At 50.0% G+C, this 20,472-nt stretch overlaps 1 protein-coding gene across 1 annotated transcript in view; it reads right to left on the bottom strand.

Annotated features, from left to right (window-relative positions):
- Positions 1 to 20,472, bottom strand: part of LOC129704688 (plexin-A1-like) — a 225,537-nt gene that overhangs the window by 40,553 nt on the left and 164,512 nt on the right. The window contains 6 exon segments of the mRNA XM_055647980.1: positions 511 to 681; positions 1,211 to 1,350; positions 2,959 to 3,079; positions 3,907 to 4,058; positions 10,518 to 10,708; positions 15,039 to 15,135. Coding sequence (XP_055503955.1) covers positions 511 to 681; positions 1,211 to 1,350; positions 2,959 to 3,079; positions 3,907 to 4,058; positions 10,518 to 10,708; positions 15,039 to 15,135 — 872 coding nt within the window.

The following is a 20,472-nucleotide window of genomic DNA, read 5'->3' as shown; positions in this document are numbered from 1 at the left end:
ACAGTGGGTGGCACAGTGGCAAAGTTACTGCTTTATCTTGTTGGGGAACAACTGATGAAGAACCAATCTGAGCGATGAGATGGGGGCACAGAGCTAAGGCTGGGGGGGACCCACGATACAAGGAATGTGGAACCCTCTCCAAGACAGACGTGAAGCTCACCGTTTGACTGGTTTTTACAAAATGTTAAATGGTCAGCTCGACATAGACTACAAGACCTACACCAAACCCAAACCAATTAGGAGCAGACGAGGGCATTCGATCCAATTTGTGATCCCAGCTACAAAGACAGATGTGTACAGCAATTCGTTCTTCCGCCGCACAATTAAAGCACGGAATAATCATAGTTCCCCAACCAGATGCAACTAAATTTAAAGTAGCTCTTTCTTCCCAATAACCCTTTCTGGCTTATTCCCTCCCTTCACCACATCCAGTTTAAATTCCATTTGGAATATTTTGGAGGCCCAAGAAACCAAGAACCAAGAGCAGGCCTAATTCCCGAGTGAGCCTACCTGGAAATACTCCATTCCGGTTCAATTTTGGAGATGGTGGGGTCGTCAGTGTAGTTGTACATCACGGTGGGGTTTAGTAGCAGGGCCCTGTTGATGTGGACTGTGATCGTGGCTGAACCCGTGCCCTTGGTGGAAGCCGACGTCACACAGATGATCTCCCCTGGAGTCCTCCTGAGGAACAACGGGCGCAGAAAGGGCAGAGAACGCAAATCGTCAACGGGGAGGGATGATGGATAACCGGCAGAGACAAAACCACGTCCCTGCAAACGCTGCGTCGAGTCCCACAACATGGAAACAGGCCCTTCGGCCCACCCAGTCCGCGCCGACCATCGATCAACTTATCCCACTTTCTCATCCCACTCCCCACACTCTAGGGGCAATTTACAGAGGCCTGATTGACCTACAAACACAAAGGTAGATAAAAATGCTGGAGGAACTCAGCAGGTGAGGCAACATCTATGGAGCGAAGGAAATAGGTGACGTTTCCGGAAATGTCGACTATTTCCTTCGCTCCGTAGATGCTGCATCACCCGCTGAGTTCCTCCAGCATTTTTGTCTACCTTCGATTTTCCAATCTATTTCCCCCGAAGATAGACACAAAGTGCTGGCGTAACTCAGCGGTTCAGGCATCGTCCCTGGTGAAAACGGATGGGTGACGTTTCGGGTTGGGATCCTTCTTCAGAGCTACTTCCGTGCTCACCTTTCAAACGTGCAGTTCCCGGTGTCTCCAATGAATGCCTGCACGGAACTTCCTGCATCTAGGTGGTCGCCCATGATGGTCACTCTGCTGCCACCGGATACGGGCCCTTGCGAGGGGACCACCTTGTTAAACTTTGGAGCCTTGGATGATGGATGATGGGGGGGGGGGGGGGGGAGGGGGGGAGCAGCAGAGAGGCAAACAAAACAAAGTCGATCTTCAATGGTTGCATGGTACTTTAATTGTCAAATGTACCGAGGTACATTGCAGTTCATTTTTGTATACAGCTCAGTGCAAGTGCAGGTACTCAGTACAAGTATCACTACACACAAGCATTTAGATACATCTTAGATAAGCATCTCAGGTACAGTACAAGTGTCTATCAGTAGTACACTGAGACAGTGCACAGAAAATGTGTCGGAAGGAACTGCAGATGCTGGTTTATGCCGAAGATAGATACTGCTGGAGTAACTCAGCGGGTCACGCAGCATCTCCAGAGAACAGGAATGGGTGACTTTCCTGGTTGAGAAGAAGGGTCTCGACCCAAATCGTCATCTATTCTTTTTATCCAGAGATGTTGCTGCCTAGGTTTTCTCCGAACCCGCTGAGTTACTCCGGCACTTTGTGTCTATCTACAGTATGCAGTAAAACTGAGTCACTTGCAGGGAGACAGAAGAACAGAACAGAAGGTATAAAAGGGGGAATGAACTCGTGCAATAAGCGAGTGCGGTTATGCAAACTTATAAAGAAGGTCCTACATTTCTATAGCACCGTCCTACAAGATCATAAGACATAGGAGCAGAATTAGGCCATTCAGCCAATTGAGTTTACTCCACAATTCGATTATGGCCGATCTATCTTTCCCTCTCAACCTCATTCTCCTGCCTTCTCTGTGTAACCTTTGACACATTTACTAAGCAAGAACCTATCAATTTCCACTTTAACAATACCCAATGACTTGGCCTCCACTGCCTTCTGTGGCAATGAATTCCACAGATTCACCACCCTCTGGCTAAAGAAATTCCTCCTCATCTCCAGGTATGCCATTTTATTCTGAGGCTGTGCCCTCTGGTCCTAGACTCTCCCATTACTGGAAACATCCTGTCCATGCCTACTAGGCATTCCACAAAAGCTCACAACTTTCTAAAGTTCTCACTGGCAAAGAAACATTTTGAAGCATTGGATACACACTGTTGGGATGCATCACAGCTTGGTTCGGGGAACAGCTCTGCCCAAGACCACAAGAAATTACAATGAGTTGTGGATGTAGCCCAGTCCATCACACAGACCAGACTCCCCAGCATCGACTCCATCTACACTTCACGCTGCCTAGGGAAAGCAGCCAACATAATGTCCTGCCCCACTCCAGTCATTCCTTCTTCTCCCTGGACCCTTCGGGCAGAAGGTACAGAAGTTTCAGCGCGCGCACCACCAGACTCAGGAACAGCTTATTTCCCTCTGTTATCAGGTTTCTGAATGGTCCTTCCATAAGTTAGGGTACTGTCCGATTCACTCCTACCCCATTGTGGACATTGGACTTTGTCTCTGGAACCGATGCGCTACAATGCTGAGAACTATGTTCTGCACTCTTTGCTCTACCTATTGCACCTGAGTTTACCTTGATTGTATTTATGTCTGGTATTATCTGATCTGATTGTATAGCGTGCAAAACAAAGCTTTTCACTGTACCTCGGTGCACATGACCAATAATAAAGTTAAAGCTAAAGAATTCAAATACTTTGGATTCTTACCACGAAGGTGAAGGGTTCCGATGAGATGGCCCGATAGTCGTCATTACAATCCACCACGCAGACCTCCACGAAGCCTCTGTCAGCCACCTGGGGCAAGGCTTGTTCCATGTCACACACGATTCTGTTGAGGAGAGGTGCAGGTCATCACCACCATGCCAAAGAAGGGTCCTCACCCAAACCACCCCCTATTGAGTCTGAAGAGGGGCCTTGAACTGAAACATCGCCGACTAAGTCTGGGGAAGGGTCCCAACCAGAAACGTCACCTATCTCAGTCTGAAGAATGGTCCCAACCCGATGTCAGCTATCCAATCTGAAGAAGGATCCCGAATCAAAATGTGATTTATTGTCTGAAGAAGAGACCCGACCAGAAATGGCCCCATCCAGTCTGATAAAGGGTCCCGATCCAAAACGTTACCTATCCAGTCTCAAGAAGGGTCGTCAACCTAGTATAAGGAAGGATTCCAACCCATAACAGTCACCCATCAGTCGGAAGAAAGGTTCCAAATTGCAACATCACCCATCCATGTTCTCCAGAGATGCTGCCAGACCCGTTGAGTTATTTCAGCACTTTGTATTGTTTCATGGTAAGTGCTGTTTCCAGCATAGCACACACGGGGCGGGTGTGGAGGGATAGAGCGGGAGAGGGGGATAGAGGGGGAGGGGGAGAGGGGGGGAGGGGGGGGGAGGGGGAGAGAGAGGGAGGGAGGGGGGGGGGGGGGGGGGGAGGGGGGGAGGGGGGGGAGGGGGGGGGGTGGGAGGGAGAGGGGGGGAGGGAGGGAGGGGGGGGGGGGGGGGAGGGGGGGGGGGGGGGGGGGAAGAGAGAGGGGGAGAGGGAGAGAGGGGGAGGGAGGGGGGGGAGGAGGGAGAGGGAGGGAGGGAGGGAGGAGGGAGGGAGGGAGAGAGGGAGGGAGGGGGGAGAGAGAGAAGGAGAGGTGTTTGAGGACTCACTGCTCGGCACTGATGTACTCCTCTGGGATGGGGTTACAGCGGACCCTGCCTACATGCACCCCGTATCGGATCTCAGAGAAGGTCAAGCCCAGGTTGACTCCGGTGATGGTCAGTCTGGTTCCACCTTCCTTGGGCCCTGTCTCTGGCACCAGCTGTGAAGGACAAGAGGCACACAATGATAATCCAGCCCAGTCATTGAGGCAAGACACCATCTCCTCAAGCTGCTCTGTAGAACAGTGCAGCACAGTAACAGGAACAATGTCCTTGCTGAACATACAAATGCAAAGTGAAATTATTTTCTTACAAACAGTCTAGTGGAGTACGACCACACATCCCCGATTATGAAAATGTACACAAACAGGCTGCTGAGCCCACCTGTTTTGCTACCATTTTTCAAAGTCCAGTCTGCGCTATAGTTCTTATGATCTTGAGCCGTCGCCTTCCTTGGACACCATGTCCCTCTCGTCGCCCGTCCATCGGGGACGCCTCCCGCAGCCGACCTTGAGAGCGCGGCAGGCCAGTCCCCGGTTCCCTCTCCTCTCCTTCCGGCCTCAATCATCGCCCATCACTTGGGGGCGAGCAGGGTGGACCAGCAGGCCACAGCACGTTTCCAATGCCTCTCTCAAACCTCCACCGATGCACCATGGAAAGCACTGCCGGCTTGCATTACAGCCTGGCTTGTGAACCGAAGTGCGGTATCTTTGGAGAACATGGATAGGTGACTTTTTGGGTCGTTTTGGGTCAAGACCCTTCTTCATGTTATCCATGTTCTTCAGAGATGCAGTCCTTCTGTGTATGAACCAGTATCTGCAGTTCACTGTTTCTACATCTTGGTTTTGGGAACAGCTCTGCCCTAGACCACATGAAATAGCAATGAGTTGTAGCCCAGTCCATCACACAGACCCGACTTCCCACCATCCATTCAATACACACTTCACGCTGCCTCAGAAAAGCAGCCAACACAATCACAGACTTGTCCCACCCCGGTCAATCCTCCTTCACCCCTTCCTTCAGGCAGAACATACAAACGCTTGAAAGTGCGCGCCACCAGACTCACGAACACCTTCAGATTCTACAGCCATATATGAAAATGAGGGATATAGTTAAGAAGGAGGTTCACAGTCTCTTTCCCAGAGTACAGCAGTCTAAACCTCATCTAGTTTAGTTTAGTTTAGAGATACAGCGTGGAAACAGACCCTTCGACCCATCGACTACGCACCAAACAGCAATCCCCGCACACTTGCACTATGTTACACACCAGGGATCATTTACAATTTTACAGAAGCCAATTAACCTACAACAAACCTGTCCATCTTTAGAGTGTGGGAGGAAACCGGAGCACCTGCAGAAAACCCACGCGGGCACAGGGACAACGTGCCAACACCGTACAGACAGCACCCGTAATCACTGCGTGATCGAACCCTGGACTCTGGCGCTGTAAGTCGGCAACTCTACCGCTGTGCCACCATGGCACCCCTGGTGGGCATAGATTTAGGTGAGAGGAAAAAGATTTCAAAGGGACCTGAGGAGCAGCTTTTTCCCACTGCTGGGTCCAAGAGCCTGATTCCACACTGTATGTGCCAATCATTCTAGATCTCTCAATTACTGCTTTTACCAGAGTAACCAGAGGGTCCCACATTTTTGAAGACCCTCCTGTAACTCGTGTAACTTGGTCACATCTCCTCAGTGCGGAGGATGCAACGCCCCCCTTGCGATGGGTCCTTTTCCTGCAGTTTGCACGGTGGCGCAGCAGTCGAGTTGCTGCCTTATAGCGCCAGAGGCCCGGGTCTTATCCTGACCTTGGAAGCTGCCTGTACGGAGTTTGCACGTTCTCCTTGTGACCACGCGGTTTACCCCAGGTGCTCCGGTATCCACCCACACTCCGAAGAAGTGCAGGTTTGTTGTAGCCTGAAGAAGGGTTTCGGCCCGAAACGTTGCCTATTTCCTTCGCTCCATAGATGCTGCTGCACCCGCTGAGTTTCTCCAGCTTTTTTGTGAACCTTCGTTTGTAGGATAATCGGCTTTGTCAAAAATTGTAAATTGTCCCAATCCTACGACAAAGGATCGCTGGCCGGCCCGAACACGATGGGCCGAAGGGTCTGTTTCTGCACTGTATCTCTAAAGTCTAAAGTAAAATCCCAAAGATGTGCGGGTTTTGTAGGTTAATTGGCTTCTGTAAATTGTCCCCCCAGTGTGTGGGGTAGTGTTAGTGTGCAGGTGATCGCTGGTGTGGCACGGACCCGGTGGGCCGAAGGGCCCGTTTCCACACTGTAAAACTAAATGAAGCAACTAACTTGTGCCACACGCAATAACAAGCGCAAGGCTGCAGGGGTTCATGTCATAAGCTAGCTGACCAAAAATGAAATGGGAATACTATCAGCGAGTGGAGGTTCGGTCACAATTAAAAGTGGGGCCGGCTTAAAACCTCTGCAATCTCGACAGAGGTTGCAAGACGCCTGCAGACAAACCAGATGCTTCACTCAGTGTCAGAAGCACGCTCGCAGGCATGTCAGACTAACTGCAGAGCTTGCAAATTACCTTTCCCCAGTGCACGGATTGTTGGCCGCGAGACTGTTTTGTTTAGAGATACTAAACACAGAGCAAAATAGGATTAGTGCAAGAGTCAGGACGATGTAACAGTCATTGTTTCATTGAAAGAAACAGCACGGAAACAGGCCCTTCGGCCCACCGAGTCGGCGCCGACCAGCGATCACCTATCTCGCTTTATCATCCACTACATACACACCAGGGGTAATTTACAGAAGCCGATTAACCAACAAACCCACACGTCTTTGGGACGTGAAAGGAAGCCAGCGCACCCGGACAAAACCCACGTGGTCACGGGGAGAACATGCAAACTCCACAGAGATAAAGCACCCAAATTCAGGAAAGTTTCGTTGTCATTGTTCATTGAAAGATACGACATGGAAACAGTCCCTTCGGCCCGCTGAGTCCATGCCGACCATCGATCGCCCGTTCGCACTGGTGTCAATGGAAGGGAGGTTGGTGTGTGTGAAGGTGTGTGCGGCGTCCACAACTCCCTGCAGTTTCTTGCGCTCTTGGATGGAGCTCTTCCCAAACCATGTTGTGATGCATCCCAATAAAATGCTTTCTGCGACGCATTTGGAGAAATTGGTTGGGGACATGCCAAACTTCCTAAGCCTTCTGAGGAAATAGAGGCATTGGTGTGTTTTCTTGGCCGTTTCTTCTACGTGGCTGGCATAAGACAGAGCAAGAGGCTGGAGAGATGGCAGGCAGAGTTGAGGGCAGGAAGCCTGGTCTTGGAGCCCAGTCCAGAGTTGGGCATGAGATGGACAACCAACTTGCCCAGATGCCGGCAGCCATGGTCCAAGCATCTTCTACACCTGGCACCAACGGCAACTAAGAATGGCAGGCTCCAAGACCGGCTTGCCCTGGTAGGTGGGCCCGTCGCCCATGGCAACCAATCCCTCGTTGCCCCTCCCGACGCGCCAGGCCGCCTCGGTTATGGAAATGCCATGGTAACCATTATGCCTGGCAACACGATTCATTAAACCACATTATTCCTAATGGAAAGACAGGTGTAACTTGACAAAACAAATATTATGACTGATGAGGAACGTTTCGACGGGCCGTGTAATAACAATAATAGTATAATTATGGGCAATTTTACATCACTTTTAACGCCAAGTATTCAAGTGACATACAGCTGCAGCCTCCACGTCTGACAGTTCTCTGCTGGGTAACTCCAGACAGGGGAGGCCTCACTGAAACATGACTCCCCACTGAGCCTGGGCCGTTTGCTCCAGAGTAGAGTGGAACGCACAAGTCCCACCTAACCTGCACGCCCCTCAAAGGATGGATTGGCAGATCCGGAGAATTACCGGAAAACTCCCCATTGCCCGGAATGTTGGGAATGGGATTCAGGTGTTTCCTGATGGGTGCAGAGGGGTGAGAATATGGGCAAGAGGGGAGAGGGTAGAGAACATGCAGAGTGGGGGCAAGGTGGAGAGAGAAGGGGAGGTGGAGAGAAGCAGAGAGAGGGCAAGAGGGAGAGAGAGGTAGAGAGAGAAAGAGCGAGAGAGAGAGAAAGAGAGAGAGATGAAGAGAACGTGAAAGTAAGATTGGGGAAGGGAAAGAGGGAGCATGAAGGAATGATTAAGATTGAGAGAAAGAGAGCGTGAGAAAGAGAAAGCGAGAGAGGTCAAGAATGACCAGGAGGGAGTGGATGAGAGAGAGTGAACGACAGTGGTTGGAGCTATCTATCAGTAAGATGCTGACACATGTCCCGCAGAGACAATGCCTGACTTGCTGAGCTACTCCAGCACTTTGCATTTTTGTAAAGCAGCCTCTGCAGTCCCTTGTATCTACAACAGCATCATGTTCAGCAGGGATGCTGTGGGCCGAAGGGCCAGCTCCTGTGCTGTGCTGTTTTATGTTCTCACATCCTGCACACCCCTGTGTCTCCCCCAAACTCCGTTAAGACTTCCCGGGCAGTCTGTGGTCTTCTGATCACCTCGCCCACACACCAGCCCTTCCCGGCCACCTTTACTTTAATCTACTTCAGAGATACAGTGCAGAAGCAGGCCCTTCGGCCCAAGCGATCACTCTATACTCTAGCACTATCCTACACATTAGGGACAATTTACAATTTTAGCCAATTAACCAACAAACATACAAGTCTTTGGAGTGCGGGAGGAAACCGGAGCACCAGGAGAAAACCCACGCTGTCAGAAGAAACATACAACTCCATCTGTAGCGCAGATCGAACGCGGGTCCCTGGCGCTGTAAGGCAGCAACTCCTCTGCTGCGCACTATGCCGCCCTCTGGTGGTTTCAGTGAAGAAACATTTATCACTTCAGGAATACATTGATGATGCCTGTGTACACTGATGGCCCTGGTGTACACTGATGGCCCTGGTGTACACTGATGGCCCTGGTGTACACTGATGGCCCCAGTGTACACTGATGGCCCCAGGCCCCAGTGTACACTGATGGCCCCAGTGTACACTGATGGCCCCAGTGTACACTGATGGCCCCAGTGTACACTGATGGCCCTGGTATACACTGATGGCCCCGGTGTACACTGATGGCCCCAGTGTACACTGATGGCCCCAGTGTACACTGATGGCCCCGGTGTACACTGATGGCCCTGGTGTACACTGATGGCCCTGGTGTACACTGATGGCCCCGGTGTACACTGATGGCCCTGGTGTACACTGATGGCCCCGGTGTACACTGATGGCCCCAGTATACACTGATGGCCCCAGTATACACTGATGGCCCCAGTATACACTGATGGCCCCAGTATACACTGATGGCCCCAGTATACACTGATGGCCCCGGTATACACTGATGACGCCGAAGTTGAGATTGTTGAAATCTTCACGTTCCCAGAAGTAAATATCACCAGCAACTTGTCCTGGTCCAGCCACATTGAAGCAACGGCCAAGAAAGCACACCAACGCCTCTACTTCGTTAGACGGCTTAAGAAGTTCGGCATGTCACCAACAAACCTCACCAACCTCTACAGATAAACCATGGAAAGCATTTTATCGGGATGCATCACAGCTTGGTTTGGGAACAGCTCCATCCAAGACTGCACGAAATTGCAGTGAACTGTCGATGTAGCCCCTACCATCACGCAAACCAACCTCCCTCCCTCACGCTGCCTCGGCAATGCCACCAGCATAATCAAGGACCAGTCTCACCCCGGTCACTCCCTCTTCTCCCCACTCCCATCAGGCAAGAGGTACAGACGTTTGAAAAGACGCACCTCCAGATTCAGTGACAGTTTCATCCCAGCTGTTATCAGGCAACTGACCAAGTAGAGACTGGTCCTGACTTCCCATCTGCCTCATTGGAGATCTTTCAGCTATCTTTACTCGGACTTTATCTTGTACTAAACGATAAACCCTTCATCTTGTATCTGTATACTTTGGCCCAATCATCGAGTCTACTCCACGTGGCTGACCTATCTTTCCCTCCCAAAACCCATTCTCCTGCCTTCTACCATTAACTTTTCACACCCTTCCTAATCAAGAACGTGTCAATCTCCGCTATATAAATACCCATTGACTTGGCCTCCACAGACGTCCGTGGCAATGAATTCCACAGATTCACCACCCTCTGACTAGATAAATTCCTCCTCGTCCGCTTTCTAAAGGTTCATCCTTTTATTCCGAGGCTGCCTCTGGTCCTAGACTCTCCCACTAGTGGATACATCCTCTCCATATCCACTCTATCCAGGCCTTTCACTTATTAATTATTATTTTTTATTACTTATCAATTTCACTAATCAACCTTAATAACCAATTATTAATTGTACTTATTATTACTGATGCTGTTGTTATTAATATTATTATTGGTATTAATAATAATAACAGCAACAATAATATTATTAACTATTAATAACAACAATAATAATAACAACTATAAATAATAATAACAATAACACCACCACTAACAATAACAACAATAATAATAAAACATTGATCATGCTCCCATTGACCTCTCCATGGATACTGGAGGTATTTGAACAGTAGGAGACACTCAAGGGGTGATCCGACTGTGCGGGGCGGGCGGGTGGAGCAGAGGAACAGGGCGCATGGCGGAGCTGTGGGACGGGAGTACCTTGGTGATCCTGGGGTCGGTGCATCTGCTGTTGCCGCTGTTTTGGTGCATCCAGTTGCTGCCTGGGGCCTGGCAGTCAGCGTGGAGCATGCACTTCTTATCCTGCACGCACCAACCGCACTCGAACTTCGGGTCAGCCTTCAGGCACAGGCCGCAACTCTCCCGGAGGGCCATGCACTTGTACAGGTGAGCTGCAGGGAGGGAGGGAGGGAGGGGGTGGGTGAGGAATGGAGGAGCAGGGAGGGAGGAGGAGGGAGTGAGGGAGAGAGTGATGGTTAGAGAACAACCCTGGTGGGACAGATCCATGGAACGTTGCAACCCTGTGCAGTGGACACGTGACAATAAAGCACCATCGACCCCCCCATTGACCCTGTCCCTTCCTCATCCCCCTCAACCTGCCCATCACTTCCCAACGCACCCCAGCCCCTAGAAACTGTCTCATTGTTCCACAAATGATACAAAGTGCAGGAACACCTCAGCGGATCAGGCAGCATCCTTGGAGAACATGGAGAGGAGACGTTTCAGGTCGGGGTCCTTCTTCAGACTGTGTATGACTACAGGCTAGAACGCCATAAGATAATAAGGGATAGCAGAAGAATCAGGCCATTCGGCCCTTCAAGTCTACTCCGCCATTCAATCATGGCTGACCTATCTCCCCCTCCTAACCCCATTCTCCTGCCCTTTCCCCATAACCTCTGACACCTATACTAATGGATGAACGAATGGATCTACTGGGCTTATATTAATTGGAATTTAGAAGGATGAGAGGATATCTTATAGAAACATTAAAATTATTATGGGATTGGACAGGCTTGATGCAGGAAAAATGTTCCCGATGTTGGGGGATTCCAGAACCAGGGGTCACAGTTTAAGAATAATGGGGTAGACCATTTAGGGCTGAGATGAAGAAAAACGTTTTCACCCAGAGAGCTGTGAATCTGTGGAATTCTCTGTCACAGAAGGCAGTGGAAGCCAATTCACTGGATGTATTCAAGAGAGAGTTGGATATAATCTAGCTCTTAAGGCTAACGGAATCATAGAAACATAGAAACATAGAAATTAGGTGCAGGAGTAGGCCATTCGGCCCTTCGAGCCTGCACCGCCATTTAATATGATCATGGCTGATCATCCAACTCAGTATCCCGTACCTGCCTTCTCTCCATACCCTCTGATCCCCTTGGCCACAAGGGCCACATCTAACTCCCTCTTAAATATAGCCAATGAACTGGCCTCAACTACTCTCTGTGGCAGAGAGTTCCAGAGATTCACCACTCTCTGTGTGAAAAAAGTTCTCCTCATCTCGGTTTTAAAGGATTTTTCCCTTATCCTTAAGCTGTGACCCCTTGTCCTGGGACTTCCCCAACATCGGGAACAATCTTCCGAGATCTAGCCTGTCCAACCCTTAAAATTTTGTAAGTTTCTATAAGATCCCCTCTCAATCTCCTAAATTCTAGAGAGTATAAACCAAGTCTATCCAGTCTTTCTTCATAAGACAGTCCTGACATCCCAGGAATCAGTCTGGTGAACCTTCTCTGCACTCCCTCTATGGCAATAATGTCCTTCCTCAGATTTTGATCAGCCATGATCATAGTGAATGGCTGTGCTGGCTCAAAGGGCTGAACGGCCTACTCCTGCAGCTATTTTCTATGTTTCGAATCAAAGATCTATCTATCTCTGCCGTATAAAATATCCACTGACTTGGCCTCTCCACAGCCGTCCGTGGCAAAGAATTCCACAGATTCACCACCCTCTGACCAAAGAAATTCCTCCTCATCTGCTTCCTAAAGGAACAAAGGTGGGATAACCCAAGTAATTTGCGGATGGCAGGGATACGATGGGAGTGAATGGCCTCTCTCCGTGCTGCAGGTCCTTACCAGTCTGCCACCCAAGAGCTGTGAGCTTCTCTGGAGAGGGAACATGCAGTGTCCACGGGGACGCTGGAGGCTTTCCGCAAACGCTCATCGCTGCGGGAGGTCGATTGTATTATAGATAAGGATGGCGGGATTTTAATTTGAATTTTTTTGTCTTTGTTTATAAAACTGCCGATACAGGCAGTTTTTGATATGAACGATATACTACCTTGTACGTTGATATTATTTTTTGAATAAATTATTTGTGAAAAACAAAAACTGTGGGCTTGTTAAAACCCCACGGTGTGGAGGTGAGGGGGTGGGCGACAAAACAAGAGGGGGTTCAAGGGGCAGCAAAGCCGGCAGAAAGTACATCAGTCCCACCGGGCGAAGGCTGATTTGATTATGCCTGTGCGGACTGATTAAAACGTGCCGCCAACCAGTGTTTTAATTAACCAAACATTCGCAGAAGCGGCTGCAGATCCGTCACGGACTAATTGAAGACCAGATGGTTCCCTGAGGTCCCAGAGGCAGAAGCCTGGCGACCGTCTTCAACAGGCGAGGAGCATCTCGCCCCAGAGGGCTCCGCAGAGAGGCTTGCTCTGGTCTAAGGACGTCGCACAGAGACAGGGATTTAAGTTCGGACTTTCAACTAGAATAAAACCAAGGCTGGCATGGTGGTGCAGCGGTATGTGTTGCTGCCTTACAGCACTTTCAGCGCCAAATATTTAAGAGGGAGGTAGATGTGGCCCTTGTAGCTAAAGGGATCAGGGGGTATGGAGAGGGCAGGTGCAGGATACTGAGTTGGATGATCAGCCATGATCATATTGAATGGCGGTGCAGGCTCGAAGGGCCGAATGGCCTACTCCTGCACCTTGTTTCTATGTTTCTAAAGACCCGGGTCCCTTCCTGACCAAGGGTGCTGTCTGTACGGAGTTTGTACCTTCTCCCCGTGACCTGCGTGGGTTTTCTCCGGGATCTTCAGTTTCCTCCCACACTCCAAAGACATACAGGTTTGTTGGTTAATTGGCTTTCTATGAATATAAATTGTCCATAGTGTGTGTAGGATAGTGTTAATGAGCGGGGATCGCTGGTCGGCATGGACTTGGTGGGCTGAAGGGCCTGTTGCCGCGCTGTATCTCTAAACTAAACTAAACTGCTAAGCAGAACAGAGCACGAACAACGGGGTAAAGCCAGCCCGACAACGCAAGGTAACGGTAACAAGCGCTGCCTCACAGCGCCAGAGATCCCGGTTCAATCCTGACTACGGGTGCTGTCTTGTAGGTAGTTTGTACCTTCTCCCTGTTACTGCGTGGGTTACTATCCGGGTGCTCCGGTTTCCTACCACACTCCAATGACATACCGGATTGTAGCGGGGAGCAGTGAGAGCGTCACATTGTCTGAAGAAGGGTCCCGTCTCAAAACGTCACCTATCCAAGTCCTCCAGCGATGCTGACTGACCCACTGAGTTACTCCAGCATTCTGTGCTTATTAACACGCTATTAATGAATTCATCATTTGAAGATTTACCACTCTCTCTCCCCATTTCCCTCCTGTCACCTCCCCCAGTAAGTTTACCGAGAGCGTATTTTGGCCCTGAGGGTTTCGAATGAGAAGGGAGAGATATAATCTGGCGTTTGATGAATCTCCTGTGGCTATTTGCCCAGAGGTAATACATAAGCAAACTAAGTGCCACTGTGAATGTGATCAGATAGATCTGAATGCCACCATGAGAGATATCTGTGCCTTTGTCGCCAAGGACGTTGCGTGGATAGAAAATGTCACACAAGTCAATGGTGCAGCTGGTAGAGCCACTGCCTCACAGTGCCAGAGACCCCGGTTCGATCCTGACCTCAGGTGCTGTCTGTGTGTGTAGTTTGTGCGTTCGACCTGTGACTGCAAGAGGGACAATTTACGGAGGGCTGATTAACCAACAAACCCGCACGTTTTTGGGATGTGAGAGGAAACCGGAGCACCCGGGGAAAACACACGTGGCCACGGGGAGAACGTGGTCACGAGGAGAACGTGCAAACGCCACGTACAGATAGCACCCGTAGCCAGGATCGAACCCAGTCTCTGATGCAGAGGCAGTAACTCTACCCGCTGTAACATTGTTGTCCAATGGACGTACAGAGTCATGCTGCATGGAAAAAGGCCCTTCGGCCCACAATGCTCATGCTGGTCACCTGGTATGTATCCATACTAATCCATACCACGACAATAGACCTTGACCACAGAGTTCCTCCAGCACTTTGTGTTTTGTTTTCTTTCCCAACAATGTCAAAACAATATTAGGGTGGTGCAGTGGTAATGTTGTTGCCTTACATTGCCAGAGACCCGGGTTCGATCCTGACTATGGGTGCTGTCTGTATGGGGTTTGTACGTTCTCCCTGTGACCGCGTGAGTTTTCTCCGGGTGCTCCGGTTTCTCCCAAAGACGTGCAAGTTTGGAGGATAATTGGCTTTGGTAAAGATTGTAAATTGTCCCTAGTGAGTGTAGGATAGTGTTAGTGGGCAGTGATCGCTGGTCGGCGCGGACTGGGTGGGCCGAAGGGCCTGTTTCAGCGCTGTATCTCCAAACTAAATGAAACTAAAGCTTCTTAATCAGGTCTCAGCACTGGAGTTATAAGAAGGGCAGGGCAGTTGTGAGGAGAGAGTTGACTGTAACATACCTTTAATGTTGGCCGGGTTGTCGATGACAAAGTTCCCATTCCACACAACTGAGAGATTTACAGGAAGGTCGCTGATATCATTTCTTTCATACGTGTACTAGGAGGGAACAACACAAGCACTTCGTAAGAACGGACAATTCTCCCACTGAGGAGGTCTTTGATGCATAATCCCAATCACAGAATCCCAAACATTCCCGATAGTTTGAAAATGCACACCTCCAGATTCAGGGACAGTTTATTTCCAGCTGTTATCAGGAACTGAACTGTCCTTTAAGTTTAGTTTAGTTTATTGTCACGTGCACCGAGGTACAGTAAAAAGCTTTTTTGTTGCGCGCTAACCAGACTATACATGATCACAATCAAGCCGTCCACAGTGTACGGTTATGGGATAAAGGGAATAATGTTCAGTGCAAGATAAAGTCCACTAAAGATAGTCCGAGGGTCTCCAATGAGGAAGATGTAAGGTCAGGGCAGCTCTCTAGTTCAGACGGTTCAGTTACCTGATAACAGCTGGGAAGAAACTGTCCCTGAATCTGGATCCTCTCACCAACTCGGGAGCGATCCTGACCTCATTGGAGACTGGACCTGCCCCGGTCATTCCTTCTCCCGTCAGGCAGTGCGTACAGAAGCATAAAAACGCACATCACCAGACTCAGGAACAGCTTCTTCCCTGCTGGTATCAGTCTTCTGAACGGTCCTCCCATAAGCTAGGGTACTGTCCGATTCACCTCTACCCTATTGCTACAATGCTGAGAACTATGTTCTGCACTTTATCTTCCCCTTTGCTCGACCAAATGTACTTGAGTTTGACGATTGCATTTATGTATGGTAAATCTGATCTAGATGGATAGCATGCAAAACAAAACTTTCCACTGTAGCTCAGTACTTGAGATAATAATAAACCTACACCTGGATTACAAAAAAAGTCACACAATGCTCCAGTAACTCAGCGAGTCATCCAGCCAGCAGCTCAGGAGAACGTGGATAGGTGGCGTTTCAGGTCGGGAGTCTTCCTGAACATCAGTATCCATGTTCTCCAGTGATGCTGCCTGGCCCACTGAATCACTCCAGCACTTTGTATCCTCGTTTGTAAACCTGTTGTTGCTTGTCTCAGCGTGAGTGGAAGGAACGAACAGGCGATATTTCGGATTGGGACCCTTCTTCAGACTGATTGTAGTTGGGGGAGAGAAAGCTGGTGGAGGTGGGACAATGGGTGATAGATGGTTACAGGTGATGGGGGGTGGGGGTTGGTTGATTGGAAGATGGGTGGATGTATTAACACAGCCCATCTCCCACTCACTCCCCAACACCAACACAACTCCAGGCCAATGGTGGGGAGAAACCGGCCACCACCCAGGGCGGACATGGTGGCGCAGCGGTAGAGTTGCTGCCCTACAGCGAATGCAACGCCGAAGTCCCGGGTTCGATCCTGACTATGGGTGCTGTCTGTACGGAGTTTGTACGTTCTCCCCGTGACCTGCGTGGGTTTTCTCTGAGATCTTTGTTTTCCTCCCACACTCCAAAGACGTACAGGTTTGTAGTTAATTGGCTTGGTAAATGTAAAAAAATTGTTCCTAGTGGGTGTAGGATAGAGTTAATGTGCGGGGATCGCTGGTCGGCGCGGACCCGGTGGGCCGAAGGGCCTGTTTCCGTGCTGTATCTCTAAACTAAACTAAACTAAACCTTCTCTGGACCCTGTCAGGGCATTGAAACCAATCATGGGTCTGAATGGGTGGCACAGTGAGGTAGAGTTACTGCCTCACAGCACCAGAGACCCCGGTTCAATCCTGACTGCGGCTCCTGTCTGTACCGACCTTATAAACCAGTGATGTGAAGGTTGAATTCTCAATCATTTTAAGTAACTTTGACTAATACTCCCCTCCGCTCCCCCTTTTCCTCCACTAATCGTTTAACCAGCTCCACAGTTCACCACATCGTATCGGTCTTGAGATCACACCTTCCCTGGCCAGCATAGGGCCCACCAGGGCTGAGATCATCTGTTGCTGTCCCTGGTTTGCCCCGGTCCATTCTCATCACCAGCTCTTCCTCTCCCCCCACCCCCCCCTCCTTATTTTCAGCCTGAAGGGTCTCCCGAGCCACCAACCACCGCCCTGAAACATCAACTATCCTAGTTCTCCAGGATTGCTGCCTGTCCCGCTGGGTTACTCCAGCACTTTGTGTCTACCTGACGATCTCTGGTCGGTGTCGTGTTACACTGTGAATGGCTATGTCACCTATGTTTCACAAACTCCGCAAATTGGTGCAATCTCCCTTTGGCTGGGCCCACTGACAGTTTGTTACACTAGGTGGCAGACTGGTGCAAGAGTTAGCAAGGGGGTGGGTACAAGCAAAGCCTTGGGTTCTGATCGTCTCTCTCCCCCCCTCTCTCTCTCACTGAATCCCCACGATAGATCGGCCCACATTCCCCGTCAACAACGAGGTCAGAGGTCCAAGGGCGGATGTGAAAACGGTGTTAGGATGCTCGCACGTGTGTGTGTGTGTGTGCGCAGGGAGAGAGGGAAAGTGAGAGGGAGTGAAAGGGGAGAGAGAGAGGGAATAATACACAAAGGGGGAGGGAAGGCTGAGAGGGAGGGAGTTTGAAGGGTGGGGAAGGAGAGAGAGAGAAGGGTGGGTGGAAAAGAGGGGGAGAAGGCTGGGAATGAAGAGAGAGAACAGGGAAGAAAGGGAGAGAGAGAAGGAGGAAGGAGAGAGAGTGGACAGAAGGGAGAGAGGGAGAAGGGGAAGGAAGAGAGGGAGGGAGAAAAGGTTGGGGACAGCGGGAAGAAAGAGAGTGATGTGGGGAAGAACCCCCCCGATTATGTGCTCAATTTGTTGCTGTCCCTGGTTTGCCCCGGTCCAATTAAAATTGAATCTGAATCTGAGAAGGGAAGGAGAGAGGGGGGACAGAGAAAGTGAGAAAGGTGGGGGACGAGAGAGAAAGACGGGTGGGGAGGAAGGGAGAGAGAAAGGAGGGTGAAAGTTGGGTAAAAGAAAGGGAAAGAGAGATGGAGTCAGGAGAGAGCTAGAAAGGTGGAGAGGAAGAGAGACACAGGGCAGAGGGAGAAAGAGAGATGGGCACGGAGAATAGGAGCAAGAGAATAGTGAGAAAAGGAGGGAAAGAGAGGAGGAAGGTGGAAGACAATGGGATTAATGAAGGGGAGGAGGGAGAAAGGACAGTGAGGAAGAGAATGGTTTGGACGAGAGAGAAGGGCAAGGTGGGAGAGAGAGCACGAGAGAGGGGAATTGGGGATATGGAGGGAAATGGGAAAAAGTGGCAAAATGAAGTGGGGAGTGATAAGAGCACAGGAACATGCCTCCAGATTCTTGCCAAGATAAGCCAATCTCTTCTGACTGCACAAGATCCATATCCCTTCATTACCTGCATATCCATGTGCCTGTCTAAAAGCCTCTAAAATACCACGACCATATCTGCCTCCACCACCACCTTTGGCAGCACGTTCCAGGCTCCCACCACCCGCTGTGTAAAAGTAATTGCCCTCCACATCTCATTTAAACTTTGCCCCTCTCACCTTAAGGCTATGCCCTCTGGTCTTTGACAGTTCCATCTTCTGGCTGTCTACCCTATCTACACCACTCTTTATTTTTACTCCCATCAGGTCTCACCTCAACCTCTGATTTTCCAAAGTCATGGTGACATAAGGCCCTTCAGCCCAACTTGCCCTTGCTGACCAAGATGCCCCATCTACACGTCCCACCTGCCTGCATTTGGCCCATGTCTCTTTAAGTCAGAGAGTGTACAAAATCATGAGAGGAATACATCGGGTAGATGCACAGTCTCTTGCCCAGAGTAAGGGAATTGAGGACCAGAGGACCCGGGTTCAAGGTGAAGGGGGAAAGATTTAATAGGAATCCGAGGGGTACATTTTTTTCACACAGAGGGTGGTGGGTGAATGGAACGAGCTGCCAGAGGAGGTAGTTGAGGCTATGACTATCCCATCATTTAAGAAACAGTTAGACATGTACATGGATAGGACAGGTTTGGAGGGATATGGACCAAGCGCCGGCAGGTGGGACTAGTGGAGCTGAGACATGTTGGCCGGTGTGGGCAAGCTGGGCCGAAGGGCCTGTTTCCACACTATATCACTCTATGACTCTATGGTGAATCTGTGGAATTCTTTGCCACAGAAGGCTGTGGAGGCAAAGTCAATGCATATTTTTAAGGCAGAGATAGATTCTTGATTAGTCCGGGTGTTGGGGGTTATGGGGAGAAGGCAGGAGAATGGGGTTGGGAGGGAAAGATCAGCCATGATTGAATGGCAGAGTAGACTTGATGGGCCGAATGGCCTAATTCTGCGTCTATCACTTATGACACTATGACCTTAAACCAGGGAAAACAATCTAAGTTTGTTCCCCCTTTTCTGGGAGTTGACCCTCAAATCCAAGCAGCGATAGGAAATTTCACCAAGATGGGGAAGACACGACACGCCGTGTCAAGCCCCACGTCTGAGCGCTATCTCAATGCAGAGGACATAGAGAGGGCATCAAGGAGCCATCCACACAAGAGATTCCCCACATGGCCCACTCCCGAGGATTACAATGGAGACACAAGGAACTGCAGGTGGTTTACAAAACAAAGGACACAAAGTGCTGGAGTAACTCAGCGAATCTGGCAGCATCGCTGGAGAACATGGATAGGTGACATAGAATAATGAACAGTGCAGCACAAGAATAGGCCCTTCAGTCCACTGATCCAATGGTCACGCCAACCACCGATCGCCCGTTCACACTAGTTATCCCACTCCCTACACACTAGGGGCAATTTACAGAGGGCTGATTAACCTACAAACCCGCCCGGTCTTTGGGAAGTCGGAGGAAACAAGGACAACGTGCAAACTCCACACACACACACACACACATAGATAGAAAGCAGCCGAGATCAGGATCGAACCTGTGTCTCTGGCACTGTGAGGCAGCGGCTCTACCCGCTGTGCCACTGTGCCGGCCTCGGGGGAGTTGTTGGCGGTGTGGTATTACCCAGCGCACGGCCGTTGAAGTACACATTAAATCACGCAGAGGACTGTGCCAGCAAGACAAACACTGACGTGTAAGTGGAATTGGCATTTCCAATTTGTCACCTGACATGTCCCATTTGACCAATCTCATCTCCTGGCTGGTATCAAGCATTCAGCTGTCTAGATTGGTTGCTGTGTCTCCTGTTTCATTCCTGGCGTTGCAAAATTAGGTGTGGGAGTGGGGGGAGATGAGAGATCGGGGTGTGAGTAGTGTTATAATATGGGCAAGCGGGAGTGAGCAGTAGAGAGGGCGGAACAGAGAAGGGAGGTTTGCCCCAATACTGAAGAGAGACACAATTTGCTGGAGTAATTCGAGATAGATGCCGCCTGACCCGCTGAGTTATTCCAGCATTTTGTGTCCATCTTCGGTGTAAACCAGCAACTGCAGTTCCTATACACAT

The sequence above is a fragment of the Leucoraja erinacea genome, chromosome 16 (assembly GCF_028641065.1).
Source record: "Leucoraja erinacea ecotype New England chromosome 16, Leri_hhj_1, whole genome shotgun sequence".
Taxonomy (NCBI): Eukaryota; Metazoa; Chordata; class Chondrichthyes; order Rajiformes; family Rajidae; genus Leucoraja; species Leucoraja erinaceus.
The sequence above is the reverse complement of the archived record's forward strand: the minus strand, read 5'-3'. Positions and strand labels throughout refer to the sequence as shown.